The sequence below is a fragment of the Phyllobates terribilis genome, unplaced genomic scaffold, assembly GCF_046119375.1.
Source record: "Phyllobates terribilis strain yellow unplaced genomic scaffold, ASM4611937v1 Scaffold_5__5_contigs__length_657084704, whole genome shotgun sequence".
Classification (NCBI taxonomy): Eukaryota; Metazoa; Chordata; class Amphibia; order Anura; family Dendrobatidae; genus Phyllobates; species Phyllobates terribilis.
The window spans coordinates 429,680,164-429,707,580 of NW_027362765.1; the positions used below are offsets into that span (position 1 = coordinate 429,680,164).

Genomic DNA, 27,417 nt, shown 5'->3' on the forward strand with positions numbered 1-27,417 from the left:
GACAGGGTGCCAGCCGGTACATTGGGGGCCAGCCAGGTCAAGGGACAGGGGGGCCAGCTAGGTCAAGGGGACCAGCTAGGCCAAAGGATGGGGGACCAAGCCAAGAGACATAGGGGGCTCTACTATAATGGGGATAACGGCTAACAGGTATTTGCATATAGCTGTAGGGTGGGCCCCTAGAGTCAATTCCCCCTGCGGGCCCCAGACACCCCAGTCCGACCCTGGAGACATATAATGACTATGTCTCAGACTGGTAAAGCCTCCTTTGCTGTACAGCTGGTGCCCATCTCTAAAAGCTGTGACCGGAGCGAGCACCAATCGCTGCTGTTTATTTAGATGACTGTGGCATGTAAAAAGTTTGAAATGGTGCAGGGGTCTGTTCTGGAACCGCTTCCCTATGAGCACGGTGACTCAGTGGTTAGTTGCTTTGCAGCGGCAATAACCCCCAAGGTGAGTGGTGGGGGAGATAAATATAAATATATATATATATAAAAACAGCAAAAATGTTAGTAAAAAAAAACTATGAACAAAAAAGAAGCATGTATACTTTATTAAAGTTCAGATTTTTTTTTAAAGCGGTGAAATAAAAAAAAAAAAAAGAAGAAAAAACGGAGCAATTGTAGTATCCATGTAATCAGACTGACCTGGAGAAACCATAGCACAGAAACAGTGCAGCATAATAGGAGTAACAGTAGACCGCAGAGCTCCCCCAGGTGACCACCTCCCGGCCCCATTGTCCCCAGGGCACCGGGCACCGCCGCTCTGTGTCCTTCCTGTAGAACGCTCTGTCTCTCGCCCCGCCCCCTCAGCGCTGACACTCGCCGGCTCCTGCTCTCTGCTGCCCCCTGTGGCCGTCTCTGAGGCACAGACACCGGGATGATCGCCCTCGGCGCACACACACTACCGGCCTGATAGGATAACGGGGTCCGCCATGGGCAGCGAGGACCGGGAAGTTACAGAAGAGGAGCCGGAGATCATAAACCTAGAAGTACTGGGCCCAAATCCTCCCCCGGATAACAATGGCAGCCTGCGGGATCCCAGGTGGGACAGTGACCAGCAGCAGCGCGGTGCATCCTGTGCGGAGGGCGACGCTGCCGATCCCGGGGACCGACCCCTGTCCTCTGACTGTCCCAGGGACCCTGAGGACGAGCGCTCCTGCTGCCCCCACAAGTCCTGTGTCTGCCTGATAGGGACGGACGAGAAGACGGGTGAGAAGCGCCATAGATGTATATACATAGTGTGTGTATAGTTATATAGTGTGTCATCGGTGGGGGGGGGGTGTGTGTGTATATATATATATATGTATATATATAGTGTGTGTGTATAATTATATAGATGTAGAGACAAATGAGGGGTCGCTCACTGAAGTTGGGTGCTCAGAGGTAGAGAGATATCTTAATATATGGAGAGAACGTCGGCACACCAATGAAAATGCAAAAAGATGATTCATACAATTCCAGAGATGCAGCAAAATTGATTTACTCAGAATACAATCCCTTTCTTTGGCCAAGACATACTAGTCATTTATCAACAATGTACCCAACGTTTCGTCCTATATAGGTCTTTATCTGACCCCCTTAGGCTGTGTGCCCACGATGCGTTTTTCAAGCGTTGATGCTGCGGAATTTCCGCAGTGTAAACGCATGGTAAACCTTCCCCCATGGTCTCCAATGCAATTCCGCACTTTCAATGCCCATGCTGTGGATTTTTCCGCAGCGTTTATGCTGCGCTCAAAAATCCGCAGCATGTCCATTAATTTTGTGGAGACGCAGCATAATCGCCGCCATTGACTTGCATTAGAACGCGCCAATTCCGCAAGACTGCATCTGTACTTGCGTAATTGGTGCATTCTAATGTGCGGATGGTACCCCGGTGTGGAGGACAGGAGACTCTCATCCAGACCTGGGTACCATAGAATCTGTAAAAAAAAGAATTTAAAATAAAAAATAAAGATTATACTCACCTTCCGATGTCTTCCCAGTGTTTTGTCCATGCAGTCCGGTCTCTTGCAATGCTCGCGCTGTTGTGAAGGACCTGCCATGACATCACTGAGTCATGTGACTCATCACATGACTCAATGACGTCACCGCAGGTCCTTCACACCACTGCGAGCATTGCAAGAGACCGGACTGCATGGACAAAACACTGGGAAGACATCGGAAGGTGAGTATAATCTTTTTTTTATTTTTTACCATTCTTATTCTTTTTTATAACTATTACTTGGTCACACTATATAAATCCATGCCGGTTGCATGGATTTATATTGTGTGACCAACTTGTCAAGTACTTTTCCAAGTGATGCTCAAAATTGCTTGGAAAATTGCTTGAAAAAACACATGCGAAAACGCTGAAAAAACGCTTCTCTGCATGCGTTTTTTTCTGTCTGAGAGAGGCAAAAACGCTCTGCATCAAATCTGCTACGTGGGCACATAACCTTAGACTTTTATCTTTGGGGTCATCTGAAGGCAATTGTCTATGCTGTGAAGATACGAGATGTGCAGCATCTGAAACAACGGATACTGGAAGCCTGTGCTAGCATTTCTTCTGCGGTGTTGCTATCCGTGTGTCAAGAGTGGGAGAAGAGGGTTGCATTGACAATCCAACACAATGGGCAGCACTTTGAACACATTTTATAAGTGGTCATAAACTGGTAAAAAAACTCATGAAAGAATAAAGTTACATTAAAACCAAGCACACCATTGTTTTTCTTATGAAATTCTCAATAAGTTTGATGTGTCACATGACCCTCTTCCCTTTGAAAAAAATAAAGTTGGATCCAAAATGGCCGACTTCAAAATGGCACCATGGTCACCACCCATCTGGAAAAGTTTTCCCCCTCCCATATACTAATGTGCCACAAACAGGAAGTTGATATCACCAACCATTCCCATTTAATTTAGGTGTATCCATATAAATGGCCCACAATGTAGTTATATAGTGTGTGTACATGTATGTATGTATGTATATATAGTTATATTGTGTGTGTGTGTGCAAAATATATATATATATATATATATATATATATATATATATAATGTGTGTGTGTGTATAATGAGGGCAGGGGTATATAGCTGTGCCGTAGAGTGCGCGGGGGCATATAGCTGTGCCGTAGAGTGCGCGGGGGCATATAGCTGTGCCGTAGAGTGCTCGGGGGCATATAGCTGTGCCGTAGAGTGCTCGGGGGCATATAGCTGTGCCGTAGAGTGCTCGGGGGCATATAGCTGTGCCGTAGAGTGCTTGGGGGCATATAGCTGTGCCGTAGAGTGCTTGGGGGCATATAGCTGTGCCGTAGAGTGCTCGGGGGCATATAGCTGTGCCGTAGAGTGCTCGGGGGCATATAGCTGTGCCGTAGAGTGCTCGGGGGCATATAGCTGTGCCGTAGAGTGCTCGGGGGCATATAGCTGTGCCGTAGAGTGCTCGGGGGCATATAGCTGTGCCGTAGAGTGCTCGGGGGCATATAGCTGTGCCGTAGAGTGCTCGGGGGCATATAGCTGTGCCGTAGAGTGCGCGGGGGCATATAGCTGTGCCGTAGAGTGCGCGGGGGCATATAGCTGTGCGCGGGGGCATATAGCTGTGCGCGGGGGCATATAGCTGTGCGCCGGGGCATATAGCTGTGCCGTAGAGTGCGCGGGGGCATATAGCTGTGCCGTAGAGTGCGCGGGGGCATATAGCTGTGCCGTAGAGTGCGCGGGGGCATATAGCTGTGCCGTAGAGTGCGCGGGGGTATATTCTTTTGTCTGCTGTAGTTGGAATACTCTGCTCTCTGTTCTGGATGAGGCCTCTGTAACTTTTCACATGTCTTGTGTCTCGGTCTCTTCACATTACAAGTAAATTTAGTAAAGTGGCCGCCAACTGCTCAAATTTTTTAGTGGAAAAAGATTTTTATGTCTTAAAAATGCTGACTATTCTGATCAAAAAAGTTCATACTAGTTCATGAAAAAATACACAATTACAAATGTAACAGCGGGGGAAGGTGAATTGGTCGGGAATAGTTTACTTAAGACATTGTCAGTGCATTGAGTTTGTAGGACAATTTACTTTCACACTTTGCTCGGCCCTTGAGTTGATCAGTTACTTACTCATTGCTTTCTATAGGTGAAAAAATGCTGAAAGAAGTGACATTGAAAGAAGCGACATACTGCAGTTTACCAGTTCAGTCAGGAAAAAACAGTGTGTGCATGAGATTTCTGAAATCTCAGCTTTTGCTGGTACTGTAAAACAAAGTTTTTAATTTGCATAGAAATGCAGCAAAAACGCAATGTGTGAACATAGCCTAACGCTGTTCAATATGTGCTAACTATTGTCTGGAATGAAACGCCTTGCTGATATGGGGAACTGTAAAGCCGAGTTTTCAGTTTATTCATGAATTTCCAGGAGGAATAACAGAGGATGGGCATCACGTAGTTCTAAGAAAAGATCCCGATACATACGTATATTTTCTAAATGGATGTTTCAGCAGAGCGAACAGGTGATTATTAAAGTGACTGAATAGAAACAGAAGCTCAGCTCACCTGCAGGATAAAGGTACCAACTGCACAGAGACTTGTACTGTAAGATCCAGAAGAAAGCGAGATTCCAGCAAAAGGATCCATTAAAAACACTTTTATTTCAACATGTGGGAGAAACCCTTCCACCACCATAGAAGAAAGCATACGCGTTTCAGACACAGTCCTAAGTCACTGATTATATGGTACAGGACCGTGTCTGAAACGCGTATGGCTTTCTTCTATGGTGGTGGAAGGGTTTCTCCCACATGTTGAAATAAAGGTGTTTTTAATGGATCCTTTTGCTGGAATCTCGCTTTCTTCTGGATTTTTAAAGTGACTCTACGGATTTAGTGAAGGTCTGCGTCCGGTCTGGAAGCAATCCCCGCTTCTTTTGGCTGTGGCAATCAGGTGACCATAATAGTGCGTCATTCTCTGTTTCTCTGATGACTTCTAGTCCCCTGACCACTGCAGCCAATCAACGATTTCAGCGGTCCTAGAACTCCAGCTCTGCGCTGGATCCACGGGGGCTGCTAGTAGTTGAAGAAACACTACCGTCTACATTTTTATCCTCTTAATATATTGCAGTCATCATATTATATAGCACTGTGTACTCACAATTGCTCATTTTTCCTTTCTACCCAGATAATTCTTCTCTTTTCCAGTAGATCTATAACATCATGTGACTAGCTGAATCCTTCAATGCTCTATGTAGAAACAGGAGGTAAATTTTCCCTGCATGAGTCATAAGTCACTGCAAAAGTCCCTGGCAGGGGGAGGAGCGAGCGGTTGGGTCAGGAAATGAAGAGGGGAATGATAAATGCAGGGACAAGAGACTTCCTGTTTCTACATAGAGCAGAGAAAAGAGAAGAATTATCTGGATAGAAAGGCAAAATGAGCAATTGTAAGTATACAGTGCTATATAATATGATGATTGTAATATATTAAGAGGATAAAAACTTTGATGGGAGGAGGAGTGCTTCTTTGAGTATGCCCACATTTTTTTTTATTACTAAAGCATCCATGCCTAAAAAAATCTTTTAGTTTCGGCCAACCCCTCTAACATATGTATCACTATAGTAAATGTGTACATACATATTCAGTCCCAATATTGTATGTGCCGGTCCTGAAAGTCTCCAGGACTAAAGCCAGACACAAGTGAAAACATAAATCTCAGGATGACGATGCATAAAACTATTCTTATGCAATTGGGCAGTGATCCATGTGGAGGGGGCACGTGGTTCCTGTGCTTGCACAAATGTTCAGTGTAATTGACTTGTAATAGATGGGATCTTTCCCTGTCAGCCTAGGACTTTCACCATCATGGCTTATTATGTCCCCTACTGCAGCGTCCCGGGATATAAAGCCCCGTACAAGTCAGTACAAGGCTGACGTCAATGATTAATACACAGGTCAATGCTCGGGAGCATGAACTAATAGTGATCAAGGAGCTACAAAGTATTTTTCTGCACTTCCTGTCACTGGTCCCATTTAAAGGGGTTGTCTAGGACAAAAAAATTACATAAACTTTAAAGAATAAGTTACATTATTTACTAACACAGTTCAATGACATCAAGGGAGGTGATCGGGTAGCTGGGTTAACTTCCAACCCTGTCCTTAAAGGGGTATTATCATCTCCAAGATCCTATCCTAAAATGTAGTAGGTCTAATATTAATATTAACACATATCTCCAATTAGAAATGTAGTATAGTTCTTCTGATTTGCTGTGTCGCTTACCACATGTGCAGAGCATTGCAGTAGTTTAGGTATCCATGGTTAGGACCACTAACAGTCACTATATGAGTGGTTGTAACCATAAATAGCTAAGTACTGCAGTGCCCTGCACATGAGGAATGCGACATAGTGAATCAGAAGAACTATACTACATTTTTAATTGGAGGACTTTGCTAATATTATTATTATTACACCTTCTACATATTGGGATGGGATCTTCGAGATTGGAATACCCCTTTATGGTCTCATTCACACTTCTGATTTTTATGTACGAGTGCTATCTGTGGTTTTGGTGGATCACATCTATGGGGCTCAACACATGTCCGATTTTTTTTTATTTATTTTTCCTCCTGACAGAGTGGTCCACGGACAATAGCAGAGACCTATCTGATTTTAATCCGACGGTCAGATGACACCCATGTGCGATCCTATTTTCATGGACGGTCAGGAAGAAGAAGGTGGAGAAACTTATTTTTTTATTACTCCACATTCAAGAAAAACAGACACTCGAACCACAGTCTGATCAGAATAATTGGTCCGTTTTTCTCGTAAGTGGAGAAATTGGACCTTTGAATGAGCCCTTACTCTGTGTTTCCTGGGTCAGCGGTTTCACTGACTGTTCATTTCAATGGCTAAGCCAGCCCCCTCCTAGCCGGTACATAGACAGGAAAGAAGGCTTGTATAGAATTAAGCCGTCAGCCAGCCCCTTCATGCACTGAACTAGTCAACTTTGCAGGAAAGCTTTCCTGTGCCACCGCAAATTTGGCCGCGACGTATGTTGCGCAACCAAAGTTTAGTAGGTGTCGCTGTTATATCGCAGCCCCATACAAGTGAACCAGGAGTGTAGAGCGACTGTGACAATAAAGTTGCAAGAAGTCCGACTGCATCAGATTTTATGCAACTTGCTTGACCCAGTCACAGTACCCTCAGAGTTGCAACGTGACCCCATTCACTTGTATGGGGCTGCAGTGTAGCAGCGACACGTATGGAATTTTGGTAAGTCGCCGTGTAGCCCCAGCCTCAAGGCGCGCTCCAATCTTCTGTTTTCATGAGGGCACCGCTCCTCTGCCTCCCGACATCGTACTTGTCAGGGGCGGTAGATTGACAGTTCGGACCGGCCACATTTCTATTCCACTAGTCCAGACTGAGCGCTCTCCCATTCGGCTCACAGAGGTGGCATTGCTTGAGAAGCACAGGAGAGGCCCCATAGAGCCTGCTATTGGTGCATACTCGTTGTCTGGGTAACCGACCACTCTGAGATGGCTAGGTGGCCACTAACCTAGGCAATCAGTTGTACACTATACCATTAAAAATCCCTCTGTTCTTGAGAATAGAAAGGATTTTTAATAAATTGACTCCTACAAGCTACTACGAGTATTTTGAATTAGTTCTTTAATAACATGGGTATGTAATCCTGGACCGATCACAATGAACGCAGAGCCGGTGCGATATCCGATATCACCTGCTTCCTAGTAAAGGGTTGTAAATCTGAGCCTGGACCAAAGTCCACACATATATTAAAAGGCCATTTCTCCTAAAGGAGGTGAACAGCAAACAGTAACCACAGCAACCTGCCGCCCCCGGGATTAAATGTAATCTCTAATCCAAGTCCTTTAAATTGAAACTCCAGGGAAAAATATATAATCTCATTTTGCCCAGAGTGGGGGAACCACCATCACAATCCCCCCGACAGTCTGTACTGCTAATAACTTGCTGATGTGCCCAAGGGCGAGCTGAGCATCGGCGCTTGGTTCGAACAGTGATTTTATGCTGATAGACTCCATTTAAAGGAGTTGTCCACTAATAGACAACCCCAGTTTACTCACCTCAGAACCCCCTTTAGGCTACGTTCCCACTATGAGATTTTTGGTGAGTTTTTGCGGTTGGAGATTTTCTACACCTATTAGGTAAATGAGGTTACTTGCGGTTTTCATTGCTTTTTTTACATGCATTTTTATTGTGTGTTTTTTTTTTTTTTGTTGGTGTGCCATGTTTTAAATAAAGCTGCTTTGTTTTTGATACTTCCAGGCATTTGATTTTGACAAAACTTTATTGATAGTCATGTGCCGATTTTTACCTGCAGATTTTCCACATCTAATGAAAGCCTGCACATGAAACTCATCGTACCCGCAGGAGAAATTAACATGTTGTAGGTAGGAAACTCGCACCGCAGGTCAGTTTACAATGAGGAAAAGAGAAGCACATGGGGCAGGAGATTTCTATAAATCCTTGAGTTTGTTTTTTCCGATTTTGGAACAATCTGTGCTTTCCCTACCCTCCCCAGGTCCAGTGTTACCGGTAAGTCTGTTTCTGCTCCCGGTGTTTGTTAGGGTCATTTCACATTGCTTTTTTTTCCCGCTTGTTAGTTGGGCCCGTTGGGGTATACATCCGAATCCCCTACAAAACAGGATTCGGGCGTATGCAGCGACGGGGCCATAGCGTAATGGTGTCATCAGAGTGAACAATCTCTATGACGTGCATTATTTTTGGGCGTGTATGCCTACTGGAGACCGACACACAGATGCAATCTACTACGTCTAAATGTCCGCCTCCAGTAGGCTTTTACACCCAAAACTAATGCACGGCAGAGCGCATGTTCACTCTGTTGACACCATTATAGTCTATGGCCCCGTCGGGTGCCAGAACGAAATGTTAAAGTGCCCTCATTGTCTGAAGGGCTAAAGTCAGGCTGACAGCGCTGCAGACAATAACTGGTGCCAGTGGCTCCACCTGAGTTGACGGCACAAGCCGCTCAAAGCTTCTGAGCCGAGTTATTGGCTGAAGTGCTGTTGACTTTACGCCAGCGCTGCAGACAGTAATACACAATGTGAGCAGCAACAGAGACTCAGCACAGGACCCAGGGAGGGTGAGTAAAGCCGTTTTCTTTTCTTTTTTTTATCAAACTACAGCCGGAGAAACTGGCTTTTATGTTTTTTGCTGTTTTATTTGAACGTGGCAGAGACCCTGATTCCATTCCTGGATCACTTACTATTTTATCTTTCAGTCCTTTTCATCAGTTTATTATAGCTGAAATGGGAGACGAGCGCTCAAATCCGCACAGTGGGTTTTCTGTTTGACTCTTCCAAACTGAAAGTCTCCTGCACTGTATATGAGCGGCCGTCGTTCCTGGAAACCAAGCGGCTGGTGTCAATTCTTGCTACCGATTTTGGCATTTGCAGGGCTCAGTGTGAGGAGTAAGCGTCTGCAAAGACATCTGTTGAGCCCTCAGAGAGGTCACAGTCGTCTATTGCATATATGTCAATCTCTGGGCCCATTATACTGTATGGAGGGCTATGTGGGGCCATTATACTGTATGGAGGGCTATGTGGGGCCATTATACTGTATGGAGAACTACAGTATGTGGTGCCCATTATTCTCTATGGAGGACTATGTGGGGCCCATTATACTGTATGGAGGACTATGTGAGGCCCATTATTCTGTATGGAGGACTATGTGGGGCCATTATACTGTATTGAGGACTATGTGAGGCCATTATTCTGTATGCAGGACTATGTGGGGCCCATTATACTGTATGGAGGACTATGTGAGGCCCATTATTCTGTATGGAGGACTATGTGGGGCCCATTATACTGTATGGAGGACTATGTGGGGCCCATTATACTGTATGGAGGACTATGTGGGGCCCATTATACTGTATGGAGGACTATGTGGGGCCATTATACTGTATGGAGGACTATGTGGGGCCCATTATACTGTATGGAGGACTATGTGGGGCCCATTATACTGTATGGAGGACTATGTGGGGCCCATTATACTGTATGGAGGACTATGTGGGGCCCATTATACTGTATGGAGGACTATGTGGGGCCCATTATACTGTATGGAGGACTATGTGGGGCCATTATACTGTATGGAGGGCTATATGGGACCCATTATACTGTATGGAGGGCTATATGGGACCCATTATACTGTATGGAGGGCTATATGGGACCCATTATACTGTATGGAGGGCTATATGGGACCCATTATACTGTATGGAGGGCTATGTGGGGCCCATTATCCTGTATAGAGCGCTATGTGGGGCCCATTATCCTGTATAGAGCGCTATGTGGGGCCCATTATACTGTATGGAGGGCTATGTGGGACCCATTATTTTGTATGGAGGACTGTGTGGGGCCATTATTCTGTATGGAGGACTGTGTCGGGCCTTTATTCTGTATGGAGGACTGTGTCGGGCCATTATTCTGTATGGAGGACTATGTGGGGCCATTATACTGTATGGAGGACTATGTGGGGCCATTATACTGTATGGAGGACTATGTGGGGCCGTTATTCTGTATGCAGGACTATGTGGGGCCATTATACTGCATGGAGGACTATGTGGGGCCCATTATACTGTATGGAGGACTATGTGGGGCCCATTATACTGTATGGAGGACTATGTGGGGCCCATTATACTGTATGGAGGACTATGTGGGGCCATTATACTGTATGGAGGACTATGTGGGGCCATTATACTGTATGGAGGACTATGTGGGGCCATTATACTGTATGGAGGACTATGTGGGGCCATTATACTGTATGGAGGGCTATGTGGGGTCCATTATTCTGTATGGAGGACTATGTGGGGCCCATTGTACTGTATGGAGGGCTATATTGGACCCATTATACTGTATGGAGGGCTATGTGGGACCCATTATACTGTATGGAGGACTATGTGGGGCCCATTATACTGTATGGAGGACTATGTGGGGCCATTATACTGTATGGAGGACTATGTGGGGCCATTATACTGTATGGAGGGCTATATGGGACCCATTATACTGTATGGAGGGCTATATGGGACCCATTATACTGTATGGAGGGCTATATGGGACCCATTACACTGTATGTAGGGCTATGTGGGGCCCATTATACTGTATGTAGGGCTATGTGGGGCCCATTATACTGTATGGAGGACTATGTGGGGCCATTATCCTGTATGGAGGGCTATGTGGGGCCCATTATCCTGTATGGAGGGCTATGTGGGGCCCATTATCCTGTATGGAGGGCTCTGTGGGGCCCATTATCCTGTATGGAGGGCTATGTGGGGCCCATTATCCTGTATGGAGGGCTATGTGGGGCCCATTATCCTGTATGGAGGGCTATGTGGGGCCCATTATCCTGTATGGAGGGCTATGTGGGGCCATTATACTGTATGGAGCGCTATGTGGGGCCCATTATACTGTATGGAGCGCTATGTGGGACCCATTATTTTGTATGGAGGACTGTGTGGGGCCATTATTCTGTATGGAGGACTGTGTGGGGCCTTTATTCTGTATGGAGGACTGTGTCGGGCTATTATTCTGTATGGAGGACTGTGGGGCCATTATACTGTATGGAGGACTATGTGGGGCCATTATACTGTATGGAGGACTATGTGGGGCCATTATTCTGTATGCAGGACTATGTGGGGTCATTATACTGTATGGAGGACTATGTGGGGCCATTATACTGCATGGAGGACTATGTGAGGCCCATTATTCTGTATGCAGGACTATGTGGGGCCCATTATACTGTATGGAGGACTATGTGGGGCCCATTATACTGTATGGAGGACTATGTGGGGCCATTATACTGTATGGAGGACTATGTGGGGCCATTATACTGTATGGAGGACTATGTGGGGCCATTATACTGTATGGAGGACTATGTGGGGCCATTATACTGTATGGAGGGCTTTATGGGACCCATTATACTGTATGGAGGGCTATATGGGACCCATTATACTGTATGGAGGGCTATGTGGGGCCATTATACTGTATGCAGGACTATGTGGGGCCATTATACTGTATGGAGGACTATATGGGGCCATTATACTGTATGGAGGGCTATGTGGGGTCCATTATTCTGTATGGAGGACTATGTGGGGCCCATTGTACTGTATGGAGGGCTATATTGGACCCATTATACTGTATGGAGGGCTATGTGGGACCCATTATACTGTATGGAGGGCTATGTGAGGCCCATTATACTGTATGGAGGACTATGTGGGGCCCATTATACTGTATGGAGCGCTGTGTGGGGCCCATTATACTGTATGGAGCGCTGTGTGGGGCCCATTATACTGTATGGAGCGCTGTGTGGGGCCCATTATACTTTATGGAGCGCTGTGTGGGGCCCATTATACTGTATGGAGCGCTATGTGGGACCCATTATTCTGTATGGAGGACTGTGTGGGGCCATTATTCTGTATGGAGGACTGTGTGGGGCCTATTATACTGTATGGAGGACTGTGTGGGGCCTATTATACTGTATGGAGGACTGTGTGGGGCCTATTATACTGTATGGAGAACTGTGTGGGGCCATTATTCTGTATGGAGGACTGTGAGGGGCCTATTATACTGTATACTGGTCGGCCCACGACTATATCCAAGTTTTTCATTTTGGCCCTCTATGGATTTGAGTTTGACATCCCTGGTCTATTGCCTACTTTTGCAATTCTTAGTGTCATATAGAAGTGTAGATAAGTCATTTGTGAAAGAGGTGACAGGTGGATTCTTGTGATGTAGACCTACTGATGGGGGATGGGCCGGTGAGATACACTTCCTGCCTGTGTTTGCTTTCTGTGGGTTAACTGTACTGTCTAAGTTCAGCTTTACTGGTAATATATCAGGTGATTGACGCTCATTGTTTGGTGGTGATACAACAAATGCAGACGTCCTGATCACACAGAGATTGAATGAGATTGCAGAATTCCTTGACGAGCTCTCGGCTGTATACTGTATGTGCTTGTATAAGGAGTATATATATCTGCGATCCTACATGAAGTCTGGGTGTCCCCAATATACAGTACGGCTACCACCTCTACCGCCTGTTTTACAGTATTCTAGGAAGATGTATAAGAGTCTCCAACCCCCTCTGCATCACTGGAAAATACCTTTGGTAATACCACAACATTTTCTGTAGATTACAGCTGATCATTTGGAAACCATATTTCATCTTTTTTGGGAAAGTTTTCAGACAAAAAGGGATTTTTAATATTAGACAAGAACTTTAAAGGGAATCTGTCAGCAGGTTTTTGCTAAATAATCTGAGAGCAGCATGACGTAGGGGCAGAGAACCTGATTCCAGCGATGTATCACTTACTGGGTTGCTTGCTGCAGTTTTCATAGAATCCTTGTTTTCTTTGTTGTAGATGTAGCGGTGATCAGATTGCTGAACTTGTGTAACCCCGCCCTCATCACTGATTGGCTGCTTCCTGTGTACACTGTGCATAGGTAGAAGGCTGCCAATCAGTGGTGGGGGCGGGGTTACATAGATTAACTGAACTGCCAGGCATGCGACACCTAGTCCTCTAGTGTTAATCTCCTGCTGATAAAACACTAATTGTATTGAAACTGCAGCAAGCTGCCGAGCAAGTGACACATCCCTGGAATCAGGCTCTCATCCCCTACATTATACTGCTCTCCGATTAAATAGCAAAAACATGTCAATTCATTTCTCTTTAAGAATAAAATAGCGTTACAAAGCTGACACAGTATCTCTGTTGATTCACCCAATGCTAATAAATACCGTAAATAATATTGCTATTGTGTTGATACAGTATGTTAAGCAGCATATTGTTATTTTTAAATTATATTTCCATATTTTTTAAAATTAAGGAATATTTTTGCAGCGGGAAAAATCTGGACGAAATCTGTCCAGAAATTGACCTGTGAGGTCGATCAGATTAGGAATTTCACTGAAGATATAACTGATACATTGACATTCCGTGGATTTAAATGGGGTTGTCTAACAGTAAAATTATTGTTTTTTAAGTCATGGGTTGATTAAAAATTATAAACGTTGGCATTCTCACCTTGCAGTGCCCCAGCAGATTCAGCACAGTCCGCTCTGGAAGCATCGGACCCCGTTCAGAAGTCACAGCCTGTAATTGGCTGCAGCGGTCAGGTGATTAGAAGAACACATCATCAGATGTTTCTCTGATGACGCTTCTTCTGTGGTTTCCGAACAGGGCTGACATCGCTTCTGGAGCTTCTGTAGATCTATTTACCAGGCTGTGCTGGATCCGTCGGGGGCTCTAGAAAGTGAGTATGACTTATTTTTAAATTTTGATAAATCTATGCGCCTAAACAAAAAAAATATATATATATATATTTTTTTTTAAGGTACAACTTTGCTGGAACTGAGAGGCCACATTCTCAAGTTTTGTAAATGCTGTAATTTTTTCTGTTGTTCAACAGTTCAAGTAAAGTGAATGAGATTCCATCAAAAGTCAGACTAACAGGTAGGTAGTTGCTAACTTACTACTTGCCTATTCTATTCCTCTCCGAACGGTCATTGACTGCTCCTGCCGACAATTCAGCTACTGCACGTCAACAGAGCCGCTCTTCTGCTTCCAGGCTGCTCTGTCGACAGGGCGTGACTGCCGACATCATGCTGATTGACAGCCGGCTTCCTGCAGTTAGGCAGCGGGGAGCTGTCTGAAAATCAGCATGACGTCAGCAGTCACACCCCGTCAACAGAAAAGATTGATGTGAAATCGGCGCAAGCCGCAGAATCGCTGGCAGGAGCGGTCTGTGACTACTCTGCCGGCAGAGATCGGTGCAGGGCTGAACAGGCAGTTAAGTTAGCAGCTGCCTGCCGGTTAGTGCTTAACCCCATGATATAAAAAATAATATAGTCCTGGATAACCCAAGACAGTAAACACAAAATAATAATAAAAAGAGTCGATAGTGGCCAAATTAATGGGGTATTCCGATTGGAAGATATTATTACCAATGCACAAGATGGGGATAACTCTTATATCGGCCTGACCGCTAGGATCCCCACTGAGCGGGACACTTTTTATCCCCTTTATAATGGAGCAACCGTCACTTCACTCATTCTCTATGGAACTGCCGAGGGAATGAATGACGCGATGATTGAGCATGTCTACTGCTGCTTCATTGTAATGGAGATAAAAGGGCCCCATTCTGGCTATCGGCGGAGATCTCAGCAGTCAGAACCCCACCAATCTAAAAGTTATCACTTATCCTATAAAAAGGTGATAACTTCTTTTTTATTGGAATACCCCTTTACGTTCGTTGGGTTAGTCTTTTCTGCAATCAGACTTGACTAGTGCGTGCTGTGATTTTTTTATTACAAGGACTGTCTGAACTGTGCCATTGACTTGTATTGGTCCGAGTGCCGTCTGTATCCTCCAGTCCGTCATGTACACAGATGGAAAATACTTCCATTTTGAACTAAGCTTAAATAAGATAAAGCAGGGAGCTGCAGGGAGAAAGTGGAAAGGAAATGTAGAGATGTAAAGCCTTGCTGGAAGGCTTAATCTTATGCCGACACCTAATCTGTATTTACACCTTAGCCTTAATAAATAAAGGTGCAGTCAAGGACATATTGCAGAGAAATGCAGAACTGATTAAAGTCACTGATTAATACCCACAAGTTCTGCCAAATGGTAGAGATATGGTCCGTGCCGCCTGTCGTACCAGTAGTGTCAGTATTACTGTTGTGGGCCTGCAGTTACATCGCTAAGGACATGACCTCATATATTGTTTCCCTGTGCTCGGAGGTAGACCCTAAGTGCGAAGGACCCCTGTGCAGGGCATATCTGGGCACCCCTCTCTATTATGCCCCATCTGTGTATCCACATGTGCATCATATACGCAAGCATGTTAACATTAAAGAGGTTGTCCGGCCTCAGGGTACAAGTCTGCAGTCACTTGATGTGACTGCAGACTTGTGAATCCTCTCATCGTGTGGGTGGTCGCGTTACTGCAAGTATGTGATTTGCATACATGCGGTCACGTGCCGACTAGACTTGTGTGGCCCCATCAATGCAAGTGTATTGAGTGACGCCGACCATGTCTAGTCGGAATGGGGCCGGAAGTATGCAAAAAAAAAAAAAAAAAACAACATAAAAAAATGACAGAATAGTCAGGGGAGCAGACGGAATAAAATAGGAGAATAAAGGAGTTACTTTTGACCTGGTGACAGGTCCTCTTTAAGCACACATATACACATATATAAAGTACACACATATTACGCACACATTACACAGGCATATACATAGCACACGCACACATACTGTTTACACACAACTTTATGTTTATGTAGACCTCTGTATGCGAGGTCTTATTTTTGCTCCATGAGTTGTATTTTTTTTTTAGGCTCCAGTTAATCACTTACATGTTCAGTGTTATATTTATATCAAATTTTATTGTGAGTTAAATGCAGAAAAAAATGTATTGCTCTATTTTTATTTAAATGTGGTACCTTATGGTCGCTGCTACCACCTGCAGCAGGTCTATTGGATGCACTTACCAGAGCCCCTACTCGCCTATCTCTATTTTTATTTGTACTTTTAAATTACATAATATGTTTGCTGTATTGTACCTTAACCTTTCCTACCCTAAGGCCACGGCCCGACTATCAGTATTTGGTCAGTATTCGGTCAGTATTTTTTCTCAGGAGTGGGAGCCAAAACCAGGAATGGGTGATAAATGCAGAATTGGTGACTTGTTTCTTTTATACCTTTTCTCTGATTGTTCCTCACCTGGTTTTAGCTCCCACTCCTGAGAATAAATACTGACCGAATACTGACCAAATACTGACAGTGAGGCCGTGGCCTAAGAGACACATTCAGCTCTGACAGATGATCGCGAGTCACATCCAGAGCCCTCTAGGTAGTGAAATCCAGCTCCCCTCTCCTCCCTCAGTAGTTGCACACAGAGACCCCCATTACTGGGATACTGATAGCCAAAGCTTTAGCTCAGAAATCACACCCGAGACCTTGTGCCTTATAGGCATCATACTTACATCCAGATGTTCCCACCTTACTCCCAATCGGTATTCTCAAATCAAGCCCTCCTACTACACTGCCCAGTGTCCAGCTCTGTAACCGGCGCTACCATGCTATCCCCAGCTTACCATATTTATCTCTCCACCTCCTATCGCCAGTGTATGTTATTATTATGCTCACTTATATAGCACCTTTAATGCCACAGCGCTTTACAGACATCATCATCTCTGTCCCCATTGGGGCTCATAATCTAGTTTCCCTATCAGTATGTCTTTGGAATGTGGGAGGAAACCGGAGAACCCGGAGGAAACCCACGCAAACACGGGGAGAACATACAAACTCCTTGCAGATGTTGTCCTTGGTGGGATTTGAACCCAGGACCCCAGCACTACAAAGCAACAGTTCTAACCACTGAGTCAACCTATTGCCCATCTGGAGACTTGCTCTTCATATCTGTTTGCTAGATCTGGTGGGTGCTAATGTACCAGGATGGAAGATAGACGTGAGCCACAGGTCAGGGGCCTGCGAGCCACAGGTCAGGGGCCTGCGAGCCACAGGTCAGGGGCCTGCGAGCCACAGGTCAGGGGCCTGCGAGCCACAGGTCAGGGGCCTGCGAGCCACAGGTCAGGGGCCTGCGAGCCACAGGTCAGGGGCCTGCGAGCCACAGGTCACTTCTGGGCTACAGGTTGGGGATCCCTGATTTAGGGTGTAGCAAAAATGCATTTGTCATTTTTTTTTTGCAATGTTATTTTTTAGTGAGTTTCTGTAAAAAAATAAATAATTGCCTTTTAGTTTTTTTAACACCCATAATGTACTGCTATTAGTGATGAGCAAGCACTAAAATGCTCGGGTGCTCAAGTCAAGCAAATTGGAATACTCGGGTGCTCGACCCAAGCAACGAGCTCTATGTAAGTCTATGGGAAACTCGAGCATTTTTCAGGCGGCTCCCCCTGGCGGTCTGCAGAGGGCCTAAAAATTGCCCAAATCGATGGGAACAGTGCTCAATGACATGGAAACAGCATGTGGAAGACCCCTGGAAGCATTTCTGACTCTCAGGTCACTGCTGTCAACAACGTTGTCAGAGGTATTGCGCCACTTTTACGGACTCACAATATAACATACAAAAATGAAACCAAAATGGATTTTCCTGGGAAATATGTTAAGGAACATCCTTTCCAGGGTAATGACTTGTATATAAGGCAAAATAAATATACAAAAACAAAAATGCTCCTCCACACCTTGGGCTATGTTCACACGTAGCGTTTTTGATGTGTTTTTTCCCTTTTGCATTGCTTTCAACTTTGACAAATGCATTCACTGGGAAATGTCATTTTAACATTTTACAACGTTATCTGGCCATTGGGTGTGTGACACATCATCAGACACATCCTGTTTCATTTATGATGGAGGGAATATGAAAGTCACAAAGCCTATTTTTATAGGGCCTTCAGGCAGCCCTTACTATTCTTAAAGGGCCAGCAGTCTGCCCTAGCTATTGTTGGAGAGCCATCAGCCGGCTATGCTTTGTTGTTCCCATTATTAACGAGTGGGTATCCTATACTGTTATTGCATATGCAGTGACTGCAAGGGCTGCCAAAAATTTGGATGCAACCCAATACCCCTTTGAAGAGACATAGAGGAGGGTATCAGTAAAAAAAAAATGTTCCCATTATAAAGGAGCGGGTCTCCTATAGTGGTAATGCCCATGCTGTGACTGCAAGGGCTGCCAAAATTTGGGAAAAACCCCACTAACAATTTAAAGACACATAGAGTTGGGCCACAGTAACAACATGTTACCATTAGAAAGGAGAGCGTCTGCTATTCAGTTTTAGGGTATGCAGTGAGTCCAACGGCTGCCAAAATTTAGGAAAAACCCTACTAACAATTTAAAGACACAGAGGTGGGCCTCAGTAGCGACATATTCCCAGTAGAAAGAAGAGGGTCTCCCATACTGTTTGCCTATGCAGTGACTGCAATGGCTGTCAAAAATTTGGAGGAACTCTAATTCCCCTTGCAAGAGACGTAGAGGTCGGAGGGCCTCCTGAAAAAAACGTTCCCATTATTAGGAAGTGGGTCTCCCATACTGTTTGCCTATGCAGTAAAGCAACAGCTGCCAAAAATTTGGAGGCGCTCCAATATCCCTTGCAAGAGATGTAGATATGTTGATATGATACATATTGGTGGTGATATAGTGGTGGAGTATGCGGAGAAGGAGGAAGACAAGAGCAAATAGACAAAATCAGGAAGCATATACCCATGTCTGGGTGTGAAAACAGAAGTGCATGGGAATAGAGTTAGACCTCCCCAAAAAAATACACTGTATTTGAGTTTGTTATGCTGCTATCATTTGGTGGTGTAGAGAAGTCTGGCTCAATCCAGCTCTTGCTCATATTTATAAGAGTCAGCCTGTCAGCTTATATCGGTTCTAATTCCACCAGCGGCACTAAAATCCCGCCAGGACCTCCAAGGCGTAGAGAGCCAGTTCATGCCACGTATCCAGCTTGGATACCCAATAATTATAAGGCACAGCGGAATCACGAAGGACGTTGGTACGGTTGGCAAGGTACTCCCTCACCATCTTCCGAAACTTTTCCCTCCTTGGCAGAGTACCCCGCGCCTCGGCCTGTGCGATGGGAAGGTCTGAGAAAACTGTCCCAGAACTTTGACTAGTGTTCCCCTGCCTCTGCTGGATTTCATTTGGGTCTCTCTCGTCTGTACTCCTTGGTTGTCCAACGAACTGTGACCTCTGCTGCCAGCGTTTTCAGATTGGAATTTTTTTAAGAATTCCACAACAAGGGCATTCTGGTACTGTCCCATTTTATTAGGCCTGTCCAGTGTGGGAATAAGAGACTGAAAGTTTTCCTTGTAGCATGGGTCTAGAAGTGTCACCAACCAGTAATGACTGCCTCCCAAAATTTGGACAACGCAAGGGTCACGGGAAAGGCAGCATAACATAAACTCAGCCATGTGTGCCAGAATGCAAAGAGGCAAGACTTCCGTGTCCTCATCAAGAGGACGACTGACCATGCTTTCCTCCTCATCCTCTTCCTCTCCCCCCTTCTCCCTGTCCTCAGGCCAGCCACGCTGAACAGATGGTTTGACAGTTGTGCAAGTAGAACTGTCTATAGCGCAGGAAACTAGCTCCTGTTCTTCCTCCTCTTCCTCATTGTCACCCAATCCATGTTGGGATGAGAGGAGGCTAGGCTGTGTGGAATCACCCTGTATGGTTCCTTGCTCCATCTCATCGTGCTCCGCCTGCAATGCATCCTCTTTAATTGTGAACAGAGAGCGTTTCAGAAGACAGAGAAGCGGGATGGTGACGCTAATTATGGCGTCATTGCTGCTAACCATCTTGGTGGAGTCCTCAATGTTTTGGAGGATGGTACATATGTCTGACATCCATGTCCACTCCTGAGGTCTTATGTGTGGAGTCTGACCTGAATACCGATGTCCTTGTTGATGCTAGTAGTGAACAGCTGTCCTCTTCTGCTCACAAATCCTTCCCAACATCTGCAATATAGAGTTCCAACGCGTGGGGGCATCACAGATCAGTCGCTGGAAGCTGCGAACGCTGCTGAAACATGGCGGAAGCTGTAGCTGACTTTCTAAAATGGGCACACAGGCGGCGTACTTTGACAAGCAGATCCGACAGCTCCGGGTAAGATTTGAGAAACCGCTGAACCATGAGGTTAAGCACATAGTCTGGGCATGGTACGTGTGTGAGCTCGCCTCACCTCAGAGCCGCCATCAGGTTTCGGCCATTGTCACACATGACCATGCCTGGCAGTAGGGTCAGCGGTGTCAGCCACAGATCTGCCTGCTCTTTGAGAGCTGTCCATAACTCTTCAGCGTTGTGCGGTTTGTCACCTAAGCATATTAGCTTCAGCACAGCCTGTTGTCACTTGGCTAAGGCAGTGCTGCAGTGCTTCCAGCTTGCGACTGGTGTGGTCATTTCGGAGATGGAAGCTGAAGAGGAGGAGGAAGTGCAGGAGCTGTAGAATGTGGGGGACAACCCTGATTGACCCAGGCCCCGTCAATCTTTGGCGTCGGGAGGACGTCCCAAGGTCCGACTGGGTTCCGGCTTCCGCTATATTAACCCAGTGTGCCGTCAACAAGATGTACCGTCCATTCTCACAAGCACTTGTCCACGTGTCTGTGGTTAGGTGGACTTTCTCAGCAACTGCATTGTTGAGAGCACGTCTAATGTTGTGTGACACCTGCTCGTGTAATGCTGGGACGGCACACCAGGAGATATAGTGGCAGCTGGGGACCGAGTACGAGGGACTTCCGCCGCAAACAGGTTGCGGAAAGCTTCCATCTCCACAAGCCTAAAAGGCAACATTTCAAGCGCAAGCATTCGCGAAATGTGTGAATTTAGTAGTGTGGCCTGTGGAACGTTGGCTGCATATTTGTGCTTGCGGTCCAAGGACTGGGGTAGGGACAACTGAACGCTGCACTGGGACAAGGACGTGCTTCCTGATGCTGCTAAGAGTGTACAACGACAGGTGCAGGGTGGGAGGCATCTTCGCATGCACCATGGACAGGAGATTGGTGTGCACGCACAACAGCGGAAGTGGTGTCACCTGCAGACACTGTTGCTGGACCCTGGGGTTCGTCCCACTTAGTCAGGTGCTTTGCTGCCATGTGCCTGATCATGTTAGTGGTGGTCAGTCTGCTAGTTTTGCCACCCCTGCTGATGCTGGCCTGGCAGGTGGTACAAATGGCCTTTTTGGGGTTATCTTCAGAGTCTTTAAAAAATAACCACACTCGGGAAGACCTAACAGTTGTACTGGCAACTTCCATCGTGTTGGCGTTACAAGGAACGCTTTCCCACCTTGTGTCTGCGGCCACCACACTGCTTCTTCCTGCCTGTTGTGGTGCTATGCCTCCCTCCCCCTGTCTTCTGCTGTCCCCCCTCTGTATGTCCCCCTGCCAAGTTGGGTCAGTTACTATATCATCCACCACCTCGTCTTCCACTGCCGCACCCTGGTCCTCCTCCTGACTTTCTGGCAATTGTGTCTCATCATCATCATCATCATCATCCACCTCTTGCGACAGTAATTTCTCTTTCCTACCGTATCCTTCATGTGACCATGGTTGCTCCAATATTTGGGCATCGCTACACGCTTTCCCCTCTTTACTTGCTTGAAGCTGTTCTGAGTGTCCAAATGTGCGATCGGTTGTCTCTGGGCACTCTGCATGGTGTGAGGAATATGCGGTCCAGACTCACGGCTACTGAGACTTGACCATGTTGAAGACAGGGTGGTGGTGGTGGCATAGTGACTGGAAGTATTATCTGCTATCCAACCAACAACCTTTTGACACTGCTCTGTGTTCAATAGTAGTGTTCTGCGGTCGCCTAGTAATTGGGACAGGAAGGTCGAGCGACAAGATGTGGGTGTTTGTTGTGGCACAATTTCAGCTTGGCCACGTCCTCGGCCTCTGCATGCACCATCACATCCACTTCCCCGCCCCTTGCCACGCAACTTGTCCATTTTAAATTGAGGACAATATTTTCCATATTCACGAGAAATAGCTGATTTTGGAACGCAGTTATATGTGATACGTCTGACAGAGAACCACAAATTTAAATAGCAGGCCTGTAATTTACTAATATTATTCTACACAGAGACCTAGTGTGAATAGCTTGACCGACACACTGCAACGGAATGCAAATGGAAGAAATGTCTGCTTTTGGAACAGTCTTATAGGTGATATGTCTGACAGAGAACCACGGTTTTAAATAGCAGGCCTGTAACTTACTAATCCTATTCTTCTCCGGAACACTGCAACAGAATGGAAAAGGAGGCCAATATTTTCCACATTCAGTTCAAATTTCTGGATTTTTTTATTGCTGAAATATGGAACAGATCTGGCTTTATTCTGCAGTGAGAACAAGCAAATGGAGCCGAAAAATGGTGTACTCTGGATTGCTTTTTAAGCAAAAAAAAAAATTTTGCCCTGGCCCCTGATATCTGGGACTATGTCTACAAATATCTGTAATTATTACAGCAGCTGCAGGCAGGACTTTCAATGGACTCTCTTGTGCTGCATATATGTATATGTTGTGGAATACCTATACTAACAGGACAATCAATGGACTCTCTTGTGCTGTATCATACACTGCAGTCTGCCACATACACTGCCTGCTTGCCTAGCACTGACTATATGCAGCTGGATTAGTCCTCAGAAGGACTGTTAGTTCAGTTGGATATATATATATTTTGTGGAATACTTATACTACCTAATAAACAACCAAATCTCTCCCTAGCTTAGCAGCACCTCTCCCTACACTGCCTGATTCCGGAGTGACTGTGATGAGCATGGCGGCGCCAGGTCTGATATAGACCTGATGACGCTGTGCAGACAGCCAATCACTGTAATACCACAACCAGCATGGCTACGGCATTACAGTGCATGGCAGGCAATCCCTGCATGTTCATTGGCTCTCTAAAGAGCACCAAACATGCAGGGAGGGGACCCGAGCAACAACGGAAATACTTGGCGAGCTTGTCGAGCACAGTGATGCTCCCAGGGCTGTGGAGTCGGTATAAAATGTACCGACTCCTAAAATATGTAATGAATTGAGTACAGTAGTTTAATGCAGTTTGCGGGCAATAATGTTTTCATAAGAATTTGGGAAAGTTACGAATTGTCCTATTCCTGATCTAAGGGTCTAGACCAGGGGTCTCAAGCACACGCATGCGGCCCCTCCGGCTGCTTCTTGCGGCCCGCAGGCACAGACCCCTTTAAAGATCGCGGCTCTCTCCAGCAGCTGCGGACATCAGCGCTGTAGTGCAGTGTATTGGCGCGCAGAGACCGGCTCTCTGCACAGCAATACCAGTGTCAGCCGCCGGCCAATCAGAGGCCAGCAGCTGATATCTGCGTCCCAGCGCAGCGGCGTATGACGTCACTGCCATGCGCTGAGGTCGGCTGCTGCTGGATAGAGCTGCGATCGTTACGGGGTCTGTGCCTGCGGGCCACAGGTGCAGAAAGGAGGCCGAGGGAACAGAGGACCGGTGAGAATCTTCTTTTTTTTTTCTGTCATGTGAAATACAGCACAGGGGACCCTGTGCTCAGTATGGGGTGGGGGTGGGGCACTGTGCGCAGTATGGGGGGAAGGGGACTCTGAGCGCTGTATGTGGGACGGGGACCCTGAGCGCAGTATGGGGGGGACGGGGACCCTGAGCGCAGTATGGGGGGGATGGGGACCCTGTGCGCAGTATGTGGGGTGACCTGGATGGGGGACCATGTCTTCAACATGGGGGACCTGGAGGGGAGACCATGTCTGCCACATGGGGGACCTGGAGGGGAGACCATGTCTGCAACATGGGGGACCTGGAGGGGAGACCATGTCTGCCACATGGGGGACCTGGAGGGGAGACCATGTCTGCAACATGGGGGACCTGGAGGGGAGACCATGTCTGCAACATGGGGGACCTGGAGGGGAGACCATGTCTGCAACATGGGGGACCTGGAGGGGAGACCATGTCTGCAACATGGGGGACCTGGAGGGGAGACCATGTCTGCAACATGGGGGACCTGGAGGGGAGACCATGTCTGCAACATGGGGGACCAGTTCAAAAGGTGTATAGAAAATAAAATGGTATCACTAAAAATGTCACTTTGTCATGCAAATAATGCGGCCCCCCAAATGAAATGTTTTTCCGTGTGCGGATCATATCACCAGCTGAGTTTGAGACCCCTGGTCTAGACTTTTAGCTGAGAAAAATGTTTCCTGTGTAAATTTATGACTTAAACATGAGCCATGTATGAGGGAGTCGGTGCAGCCGGTCGCTCACTGTTACAGTTTCTGCCTTGCATACCAGTTTTCAGTTTCAGTTCTGGCAAACATGATCTGTAATAAAAATCAAGAGAATAAATTTAATATATATGAAGCGATCAACTGAGCGCCCCAGTGTCCTTGGAGGAGAATCTACCTGGGAATATGAGAAAATGCAGCAGGACTGTATCTGCATTGTGCCTGCATATATGGAAACCTACAGTACATGAACACAGGTGGGCTTCCTCTTTGGACCCCCGTTTCTCACAGGACCCTGCGATTTTTCCACCCCTGCCTGCACTATATGCTGTATTAATGCAGTATGTGTAACATGACCGTGTTCTGGAGGTATGGGGTAATTCTCTGCTATTGGGGGCAAGTATTTTTTTTTTGTCTATTCGTATTAAAGAAAACTACAGTCAGCAAGAAATGAGGAGACGATGGACTTTAGGTTGTAACTATATAAAGAGCGCCTGTTAATGATAAATTTATTCTGCCCGAGTGACTGATTTATTTATTTTTTTTCTGCATACTATGTCTCAGCAAAATCGACTGCTGATGCATTTCTGACAAGTTGTAACTAATGAATGGTAGAACGTGCGGTACGCTAGCACGGTGCGTTAACGCAACACTGCAGTTTCTTTTATATTTAGCTAGAATCTCCAAGGAACTCCCAACAGAGCGAATCTGGACCTGAGCTGTCCTGGATAATGGGGGTAACCAAAAATCATTAAATAAAAATAATATACCATGGCCAATTTCAGGGGAAGTATTCCATGTGACAGACACTATAGTTTAGGCCGGGATCAAACTTTGAGGCTGCAATGTGGCCTTGTGACGTCTGACATCTGCAAAGAAAATTAAAGGGGAATTCCATTTTGAGGCATTTTTGGCCAACATGGAAATATCTGTCTCTATCTTCTGGCCACAACTAGTTGGGGCTGTGGATACAGCTGAGTTCGCTGTGTTATGCTTAATGCTTTATTAAAATTCCGATTTGCATTTCCACACAGTTTTGGCAACATCGTTGCCAAACTTTAGCTACAACATATGAACCTAGCCTTATGATTACTGTGGCTCTAGCACTAATTCGGCAATATAATGATGAAAGAGATTGTCCACTACTTTAACTTTTATCCTCTGGATAGGTCATCAATGTCTGATCGGTGGGGGTGTGACACCTGGAAATCCCACCGATTAGCTGTTCCCGGTGACCGGAATTGCTCAATTATGGATCTGCACAGCACAGATCCGTCAACTTTGTAGTGGCCGCAGCTGGGTACTGCAGATCCGCCCCTATTTAAATCAATAGGGGGCAAATGTGCAGTACCCAGCCATGACCACTATACAGTTGATGGAGCTGTGTAGATCTCTAATCTCTAATTGAGCAGTTCCTGGCGCCGACAAAACAGGGAACAGCTGATCGGCGGGGGCCTCCAAGTGTCACACCCCCACCGATCAGACATTGATGACCTATCCTAAGGATAGTAGAAAAGAATCTGCAACTCCAATTCTAAAGGATAGCTTGTTTTATTATATACAAACCAGAAATGCGCAAAATGAAGTATAAAGAGAAGTATATAATCTATCTGGCCTGAGTGGCAAATGAAAATTCAGGTACATGGGTATAACGTATGTCCAATGGTCCTGAGTAGTAGGCAAAGTGTGGAAATAAGGTAGATTGAAAAGCCCCTTGTGATCACCCTCCTTATGTTAGAAATGGCGCTAACAAGTATCCAACACAGTCAGTATAAATAGGGTCATCGGAACGACACTTCTGGTCACTGAGCCGGAAGTTACGCGGGTGGTTGGCGTATTAACCGGAAAGGACGTTTCACAGAGGGGACGTGAGGTAACAACGTTCCCTAGGAACGTAAACGATAGAACAGTCGTACCTGGGGCAAGAGAAAGGACATGGGAAGGAGGGAAAAATGAACTGACAAACGAGGAAAGAGACTAAGGGACGAAGGTGACTAGTAGATATCGGAGGGATGGGCATAAAGCATAAGGAGAAAAACCAATAGGAGGAAATGCAGAAAATGGACCTTCATACCAATTGAAACGTCACTTTTTGAATATTTCTGGATTGTATACAGTAAAACAAGATATCCTATAGAATGGGAGTTCCGGATCCTTTTCTACTAGTGTTACGGGGTGGGACCCTATCCGAGCACTTGACACACCTTGGAGTGCCATGCTCATCTATGGTACAACCCTTTTAAATTTAATATTTGACTGCTAAAGAGATGTTATAATGAATTTGAGTTGATATTTTTGGAAAACCGTTCCATATTCCTCCTGGTGCGCCTTTTTTCTGGCTAGGTGTGGCCTGTTATGTCCTTAGCATTGAAGTGCATGGTGTTTCCTCTGTAATCCTGTCTATATGCATAAAGGGCTAAGATAGGAAAGCCCCTTATGTCATGTGTAGACAATGGGAGAAGGCATGACACAAACCAATGAAGTCAGCTGTACTTTCAAATAAGTGCTGTGTCTTCAATTTCCATGTAGAACCTAAGGGTGATTTTCTACACTGATTTGAAAAGCCCGTCTTCACGTCGTATACATTTTCCATGCATTAATTGACCCGCGGTGCTGAGCTTTAAAATCATTGCTTTGCATAGGATACATTTTGCAACAAAATCTTCATGTATTAAAGCAATGCACCAGA

The 27,417-nt window shown here is 45.9% G+C and overlaps 1 protein-coding gene across 2 annotated transcripts in view; it reads left to right on the top strand.

The window, feature by feature from the left end:
* Positions 1–803: 803 nt before the first annotated feature.
* SLC35G1 (solute carrier family 35 member G1) overlaps positions 804–27,417 on the top strand; it is a 39,798-nt gene continuing 13,184 nt past the window's right edge. Inside the window, exons 1-2 of one of the 2 annotated variants that reach the window (XM_073685266.1) lie at positions 804–1,041; positions 1,135–1,208. In XM_073685266.1, the coding sequence (XP_073541367.1) occupies positions 932–1,041; positions 1,135–1,208 (184 nt within the window). In that variant the 5' untranslated portion in view covers positions 804–931. Of the gene's footprint in view, positions 1,209–27,417 lie in introns of both variants that reach the window. The other variant, XM_073685265.1, reaches the window with a different exon arrangement.